At 34.5% G+C, this 9,179-nt stretch overlaps 1 protein-coding gene across 2 annotated transcripts in view; it reads left to right on the forward strand.

Annotated features, from left to right (window-relative positions):
• ATF1 (activating transcription factor 1) overlaps positions 1-8,747 on the forward strand; it is a 50,463-nt gene extending 41,716 nt beyond the window's left edge. For both annotated transcript variants that reach the window (XM_008568977.1, XM_008568976.1), the window contains 3 exons: positions 1,055-1,237; positions 1,324-1,483; positions 7,250-8,747. In XM_008568977.1, coding sequence (XP_008567199.1) covers positions 1,055-1,237; positions 1,324-1,483; positions 7,250-7,394 — 488 coding nt within the window. In that variant the 3' untranslated portion in view covers positions 7,395-8,747. The remainder of the gene's footprint in view (positions 1-1,054; positions 1,238-1,323; positions 1,484-7,249) is intronic.
• Positions 8,748-9,179: the final 432 nt, after the last annotated feature.

Raw genomic sequence — 9,179 nt, forward strand, 5'->3', positions numbered from 1 at the left:
CGCAACACCGAGGGTTGCGATCCCGTTGCCGGTCCCGGTCCGGTACGGGCGCGACACTGAGGGTTGCGATCCATTGCCGGACACGAAAAAAGACAAAAAAGGAAAAAAAAAAATCAAAAATGAATGTGGGGAGTTAAGTAATGTGATCTATACAGGGGCTTCTGGTGACTTTATTGGTGATGTTCACTAGGAAGTGAATGAATATATTACATTTCTTAAATATCACTTAATAATTTAACGTGTAATACATTTAATGGTGTACTGCTAGAAAGTGGAGCTAAGAAACTATGAAGATGACTTATTTTTTAATCATATAACCTTTTATTCTATTTGAATTTTTTCCCATAGGCATGTTATTTATTCAAAAATATTTTAAAGTTATCTTTTTTTTTTTTTCTTTATTTTTCTGTGGCTGGCCAGTACGGGGATCTGAATAAAGTTATAATATTTTTAATGCTTCTTTTGAATAAAAATTACAATGTTTACGTTTCATCCTTTTTATTTTTCCTTAGAAGTTAGCCATTAGTGTCCTCGTCTAATGCCCCAGAATTGCTGTGACAACATTACCAATTAACATGGAATGCTCCATGGAGCCCAAAATTTGTTATTTTTATCAATCAGTTATATTGTACAGTTTGAGACTAAATTTAAGGTAGTACAATCTGAACTATAAAATTTATAAAGAAATGCCATTTCATTTCTTTTACATATAGTTCACCCAAAGCAGTCAACAGTTACCAAGTAGAACTGCATTCAAACCTGTTTTAATAAATAAGTGTTGGGCCAGCCCGGTGGCGCACTGGAGAGTGTGCCGCCTGGGAGCGCGGCGGCGCTCCTGCCGAGGGTTCGGATCCCATGTGGAGACCGGTTCCCGCTCACTGGTTGAGCGCGGTGCGGGCGCAACACCAAGGGTTGCGATCCCGTTACCGGTCAGTAAAAAAGACAAAAAGGAAAAAATAAATAAATAAATAAATAAGTGTTTCTTTTTTGAGCTACTCCTTTGAATAGTGTACTGTACAGTCTTACAATCGCTATTTTCTCTCTTTGGTTAAAGTTGCCATTGCTCCAAATGGAGCCTTACAGTTGGCCAGTCCAGGCACAGATGGAGTACAAGGACTTCAGACATTAACCATGACAAATTCTGGCAATACTCAGCAAGGTACGACAATTCTCCAGTATGCACAGACCTCTGATGGACAACAAATTCTTGTGCCCAGCAACCAGGTGGTTGTACAGAGTAAGTATGCTTACCTGTCTATAGAAGTGTCCCAAAGTACTGTTAAAGACACTTGCCAATTAATTCACTCTTCTCTGACTATGCAGCTGCATCAGGAGATATGCAGACATATCAGATCCGCACCACACCTTCAGCTACTTCACTGCCACAAACTGTAGTGATGACATCCCCTGTGACTCTTACGTCTCAGACAACTAAGACAGATGACCCCCAACTGAAAAGAGAAATAAGGTTGATGAAAAACAGGTAGGTAGTAAAAATTATACTGCTAAAATGGGTAATATTTTTGGAAATCTCAAAACAAAATCAGATGTTAACTGGAATTGTATAATTAGAAATAAGGAGAGAGAGGTTCATATCGGCTTTATTTTACTGAGTGTTAGATTATGTCTAGTTCATTTCCAAGGGATCAGTGAGTCCTGTTGCTCAGTCTGTATATGACCTAGAGTTCTTCCAGTTTTATTGTATCCTTTGAAACAGCATTGTTAAGCAAAGGTTGATTTTTTTTTTTTAAAAGATGACCGGTAAGGGGATCTTAACCCAGTGAGCTAACCGGCCATCCCTATATGGGATCCGAACCCATGGCCTTGGTGTTATCAGCACCACACTCTCCCGAGCGAGCCATGGGCCAGCCCCCAAGCAAAGGTTTTTAAACAACATTTTGTTCTTGTTGGGCTCATAGAGTTAAACGAAAATGATAACTTGCTGCTTGCCATTGACTAGAGCAAGAAGAGGGAAGAATTAATGGTATTCTATATGATACCTAGTATACTTACTGACAGAAATCCTCTCAGAAATGAGTTTGATCATGAAAATATAGCAGAGTGATTTAACCCTATAAACATTTACTTTCATCTTAAATATATTTTAAACATTGCTGTAAGCACTGAGAAAATGATTATAATGGATAACCTTTTGCAGTATGTCAAGGAAAAAAAAAGAAAAAGCACTAATAAACTACATTAAGAACAAAATAGTTGGTGAGTAGCCACAGATACAACACATTTAAAAAATTACAATATTGGGCCAGCCCCATGACTCACTCAGCAGAGTGCGGTGCTGATGGCACCAAGGCCACAGGTTCGGATCCCTATATAGGGATGGCCAGTTAGCTCACTGGCTGAGTGAGGTGCTGACAACATCAAGCCAAGGGTTAAGATTCCCTTACCAGTCATCTTTAAAAAAAAAAAAGAATATTACAATATGATTCTGTTTTTGGCATCACACCAATAAACTAGAAAACCAGAATAAAAGGCTGATATTTTAGAGCAATAAAAATTACCATAAAAGGACCAGGGGAGTGGAGGTACATTAAATTCTTCAAAATAAGGTATAAGTTTACTAAAAACTAATTATTTAGTAAAGTAACTAAGTTACTGTGAATGAGCTTAGTAACAAGGCAGGGACTGACTATTGTTTTTGTGGATCCAGCAAATTCAATAAGAAAATGAAATAAGTTACATAAATTACATAATGTTTTTTAGAAAAAAAAATTGTATTTCTTTGCTGATAATATGATTGTGTACCTAGAAAACCCAAGTGACTTGTTACAAATTACTAGACTGAGACTTTTCTTTGTGACAATATGACCTCAGCTAGCTAAGTAGTATTTTTAAAAGCTTGGTGATATAAAAAGCTACCATTTGAAATGACTGGATGAGCCTGCAGGAAAGTAAGAGAAATCTGTTAAGGTTAGGAATAAACCAGAATCATAAGATCATAAGGTTAACAATCACTGAAGCAGCCCCTCTGTATCTCGGAGATAAATTCTACCTGATCAGTATAGCTTTGGTGTGTTGAGGAGATGAGGGACAGAGTCTTGGACCTGTGCAGGCTGGAGAACTGGATCAGAGATTATTTTTCATGAGATCACTACACCAATAAACAGCATTGTAATTTAAAATGGGTCTGGATGCATAGTGCCCCCAAATGCCTGGAAGAATACACTCTAAACACAGGCTTTGGTGAATTCCCATACATTGAGTTCTAGGAAATACAAGTTCAAAAATCACAGAATATCCAATAAATTAGGCCTCCTTGATATGTGCCAGGCCCTTATGTAATTCTCATAAAAATCTTTGAGGTGTAAATATCATTATTTCCATTTCTTTGAGATTAGGGAACCAAGACCTAGAGTGAGTAGTTTCCCTTTGCCCAAAGTTATGCTGCTTAGTGAGTGGAAGAGGTAGTAGTTAACCTAGCGATCCAGGCTATAGAGTCCAAGGCTTTCAATAATAAAAGATTTACACTGCCTCTCAGGAGTAAGAGTCAGCAGAAATAGCAAACAATGGAATAAGCTTTGTAAAGTCTTCAGTTACCTAATGGGGAAAGGAAAAGAAGGATGTTTGATTTCTTTAAAGAAAAAAGGATGACATTGAAAATCATCAAAGATAAAGAGACCATAAAAAAATAATAAAAACCAGAAAGGAAAATATAAAACTGTTACTAATAGCAAAGATATATTCGTCTGCCTAAACTATCCAGGGGAATAAACTACAAACTGTTTGAAAGATTGAAAAAGAACCAGTTCTCTTCAACACTGTACTAGAAGCCTTTACCCATTGTGTAAAACAGGAAAAAGAAAAACCATTATAAGGATTGAAATGAAAGAAGTAAAACTAATACTATTTTTATATGATAACCTACCAAAAAAACCCTAAATGAATCTACAGAAAAATCGTTAGAAGTAAAAAAGTTTATAAGGTTTGTAGATACAAGATCAGTTTCAAAAATCAACTGTATTTCTTTACATCAGCAATAAAGTGTTTGGAAAAAATGACTATCAGAAAGATTCATTTATATTAGCAACAATAAATAAAATACCTGATAATAAATCTAACAAAAGATGCTCAGAACCTTCATGGAACTATTGTTAAACATTTTTGAAAGACATAAAGGAAGATGTAGGTGAATGGAAAAATATACCGTGTCCATGGATATGGAAACTTGGTATTATAAAGCTGACTATTTTCCCCAGATTGATCCATTAGATTCAATGCAGTTCCAATCAAAATCCAAACAGGTTGTTTGAAGAATTTAAGAAGTTGATTTTAAGTTTTATATAAGAGTAAAGGGCCAAGGATAGCCAAAATATTATAGATAAGAAAAGGTGAGAAGATATTGTTTTATTTAAAACTAGTAATTAAAACTGTGTGATTCTGGCATTGAGATAAACAAAATGATCCATGAAATAGAGCCTAGAAACAGATCCATGAACATGAAACACTGATGTGACAGGGCAGATTATTGGGACTCTTCAACAAATGGTGCCGGGACAATTATTTATTCATAGGTGGAAAAAATACTGGATTTCTTTCTCACACCATACACAAAAATCATTCCAGATGGATCAAAAACTTATATTTGAAAGATGAAATTTTAAAACTTTTACGTGAAGATATATGATTGCCTAGCCTCAGGTATAGGAAAGGATTTCTTAAATAGGACAATACACGCAAAAAACTAACATAAAAGATCAATGAATGTAACTTCATTAAAATGAATAACTTCTGTTCATCAATAGATAACATAAAACGAGTGAAAATATAAGCTGCAAACCTGTAGAAGATATTTGCAATATATCTAACCAACAAAAGGTTTGTTTGAAAAAATGTAAAGATCTTCTAAATAAGTACAACCTAACGGTAAAAAAAAATTGGCAAAAGATACAAATAGGCAGTTCTCAGAAAACACAAGTGGTTAATAATCATGAAAGACTGCTCACCCGTATTAGTAATCAAAGAAATTCAAACTAATACCACACACTTAGATATCATTTATACCTACCCAATTGGCAAAAAATTTTAAATCTAGGGCCGGCCCGGTGGCGCACTGCTATAGTGCGCCGCTTGGGAAGTGCGGCGGCGCTCCCGCCGAGGGGTCGGATCCCACATACAGACCGGTTCCCGCTCACTGGCTGAGCGAGGCGCGGGAGCAACACCGAGGGCTGCGATCCCGTTGCTGGTCCCGGTCCGGTACGGCGGCGACCCTGAGGGTTGCGATCCGTTGCCGGACACGGAAAAAGACAAAAAAAAAAAAAACAAAATTTTTTATTTTTGAAAAAAAAAAAAAAAGTTAAGCGAAACTCAAGTTGAAAAGAATACAAAAAGTAAAATTTTTTATAATTTAAAAAAAAAAAAAAAGTTAAGCGAAACTCAAGTTGAAAAGAATACAAAAAGTAAAATTTTTTATAATTTAAAAAAAAAAAAAAAGTTAAGCGAAACTCAAGTTGTAACAAAAACAAAAAAAACAAAATTTTTTATTTTTGAAAAAAAAAAAAAAAAAAAAAAAAAAAAGTTAAGCGAAACTCAAGTTGTAACGAATACATAAAGTACAATATTTTATAATTTAGAAAATAAGCAAACTAGATGGTACAATTTAGGGTCATATATATGTACTGGAACTATAAAAATAAGCAAGGGATTGAAGCTAGTAATTGCTTTGGAGCAAGAGGCAGGGGCATGGAATCAGTGGCACAGAGGGCCATCCTCAATATGGATGAAATTGTCTCTTACTAAGTTGGGTATTGGGTTTACATGTCTTCATTTTATCATGCTTCGTAACTTACATCTACACCACGTATGATTTTATGTGTATATAACTACTTCATAATAAAACAAATTTTTTAAATCTACAGTAATTTATAAGGAAATTTATTAACGCATTATATTAGTCAGGGTTCTCTGGAGAAACAGAACCAATAGGATATATAGAGATATGTAAGAGGAGATTTATTGTGGGAATTGGCTCACAAGATTATGAAGGCTCACAAGTCCCATGATATGCCGTCTGCCAGCTGGTGAATCAGGAAAGCCAGTGCTGTAATTCAGTCCAAGGCCAAAGGCCTTGGGGCAGGGGAGGGTTGGTATGAGTCCCGGGGTTCAAACAGCAGAGAACCAGGAGCACTGATGTCCTAGGGCAGGAAAAAAATGGATGTCCCAGCTCAAGGAGAGAGAGAGAGAATTCACCCTTCCTCTGCATTTTTGTTCTCTTCAGGCCCTCAACAGATTGGATGATGACCACCCACAGTGGTGAGGGTGGATCTTTACTCAGTCTACTGATTCAAATGCTAATCCCATCCAAAACACCCTCACAGACATACCCAGAAATAATGTTTTACCAGCCATCTGGGCATCCCTTAACCCAGAGAAGTTGATGCACAAAGCCAGCCATTCACAGGTGTTTTTCTACTATCAATAACCATCTTGAAAATAAAAATGGGAATATTACACTCATATTAATGACAAAAAACATAAAATACCTAGGAGTAAATTTAATAGGATAGGAATAGGATCCATGTTTTGAAAATTGTATTGAGAGCTAAAAAAATATCTGAATAGAAAATATTCTATGTTCTTAGATGGAGACAGTTGCTATTAAATGTCAGTTCTTTCCAATTCCAAATATAAATTTGATGTAGTTCAAATTATAAAATCTCAATAAATCTTTATGGATTGGACAAAATAAACAAAGTTTACATGAAAGAAATAAGTATTCAAGAACAGTCAAGAAGAGAAAGAGGTTACTTGTCTTACTTGGCACTGAAACATGCTCTAAAGCCATTGTAATCAGCAATGACTCTCTTGGATGGAGAGTCCAGAAATAGCTTCTTGTGCTAGTGAAGTACACTTGTACTTGATGGCTTATTTAATAAAGGATGCTGACACAGCCAACTCCACATCTGGGAGATAATTAAGTTGGACCCTTATTTTATACCATATACAAAAGTAAAAGTAGTTTCTTGAGAGAGGACTGACCAAGAGGGGGCATGAGGGAACTTTCTGGAGCAATGGAAATGTTCTGTGTCTTGTTAGGGATGTTGGTTGTACAAGTATATGCATTTGCCAAAACTGAATTCTATACTTAAAATCTATGTATGTATTCACTGTATATATTCACTGTATGTAGATGATAGCTTAACTTTTTAAATGAGGGGGGAAAGATGACCAGGTACATTTACCACTTAAACAATGTTAAGTTTTTTCTAACTTCTTTTTTAATGCTTATTTTTAGAGAAGCTGCTCGAGAATGTCGCAGAAAGAAGAAAGAATATGTGAAATGCCTGGAAAATCGAGTTGCAGTCCTGGAAAATCAAAATAAAACTCTAATAGAGGAGTTAAAAACTTTGAAGGATCTTTATTCCAATAAAAGTGTTTGATTCTTAAGAAAGAAAATATTTTTCTGGACTTGCCTAAAAATTAGATGGATTTCTTTTTAGTGGAGTTTTATAAATTAAAAGGTCAAAAGTGAAGCTTTTTATTTAGGCTTTTGCAACTCAAAGATAAATATCTTATGCAAGAGATCTGGTGACAGTGGATAAAGTAGAAAATGACCTCAAGGAAGCTACTGGCACAACTGGAAGCTGTATAAAAATTAAACATACTCAAGAAACAAGAAAAGAACTTTCAGCAATTTGAATTTTCTAAATAACAATAGTTGTCAATTCTAAAATGGCACATAAGATGAAATTTGGTAAATTGATTTTTTAAAAATAAATCAGTTTACCCTATAGCTTCGCATTTCTTACTGTTTCCTGAAATTTACCATTTTCAGTTTTATGTGTGTGTATTTTATTTCTGCCAATAAATTCTAAATTACAAATGTAAAAGAAAACCTAATACATTACTAAATATATAAATTATGTGTTCTGATTATGTATACTTGTTTTACTGTCAGGTCTTTTGAATGGATTTTTTAAAGTTTGTTTGTTGGACTTGAGAGGGTTTTTGAGACTGGGTTAACTATTTTTGAGGTCTGGCCCTAAAAGGCATCTAAGGTACATGAATGGAGTGGTGATTTTGTAACATTTTTTTTTATCAGAATGGAAGGAGAACTGTTTAAAAGTTTGATACTTTTAACTAGTTTTGTTTTTTGCTTACTCTGGTAATGGTGATTTTCTACAAATATATAATAAATTGTTTTTTTGATTCTATATTCTGTATGCAGTTGAATATCCATTACTTATTCTGTTGTGCTTTAATAGAATGGAATGTTTACAGGCCCTTAAAATATTATTTTTAAAAAACTTTCTGAAGATGCATACCAAAGTTTTCCAAGAGGATTTTATAATCAATTTAATGTAAAGTTTATCAGATTCTAAAATAGTAGTTATTAAGGCAATTTTATGTTAGAGACTATTTTGTAATGTAGTGAATGGTAACTTTATAAGAAAAGTGACTGCCAATATATTTTTGTAGCTAATCTTTATGAATTCTAATGTTGAGTTTTTAATGATTATTTTAAATGTTTATATAGTTTAGTAAAAAAAATTTTTGCATCTCAAAGTATCATTTTTATATTATGGGAAGTAAAAGTTTCAGATTGGCTAATATTTGAATTGTAAATTTTGTATGCAGTTTTATCTAAAGTTCAAAAATGCTGTCAGTAGACTGGTGTTCAACCTCTGTATCTCAATTTGTACACACTTTGTACTGCAGAACAATTGTGTGCTTCTTATACAATATGTATCATATTGTTGTCTATGAAATTAAAGGATATTTGATAAAATTAAGCTTGCTTGAATGTAAAATATAGTGCTTGATGAGTGACAAGTTTGCTGAGAGCCATTCTGTTAATTATACTAACTATAGTGCATTTCTAGGTTTAAAAGGATTAAATTTATGTGTTGGTCTACACAACCTATTTTAAAGGGGAATATATTTACATGTTTTGATTCAGTCAGAACCAGTTATAATAAACCAAGATAGCTAAATTTTCTGTTCTGCAAGTGCTTAGGAAATGATTGAGGAGGCTGTTGATGTAGAAATCTGTAACTACTTAACTGATAAATTTGTGATTGATCGTCCTTATGAAATATTTCATCAAAGAGGTCTTTAAATGGGACTCCATTGACTTGGCAGCAGTTTATGAAAAGAAAAAAAGGTTTGGGGCCGGCCCGGTGGCGCACTGGATAAGTGCGCCGCTTGGGAAGCGCGGTGGCGCT

The sequence above is a fragment of the Galeopterus variegatus genome, unplaced genomic scaffold (assembly GCF_000696425.1).
Source record: "Galeopterus variegatus unplaced genomic scaffold, G_variegatus-3.0.2 Scaffold455, whole genome shotgun sequence".
Lineage (NCBI taxonomy): Eukaryota > Metazoa > Chordata > Mammalia > Dermoptera > Cynocephalidae > Galeopterus > Galeopterus variegatus.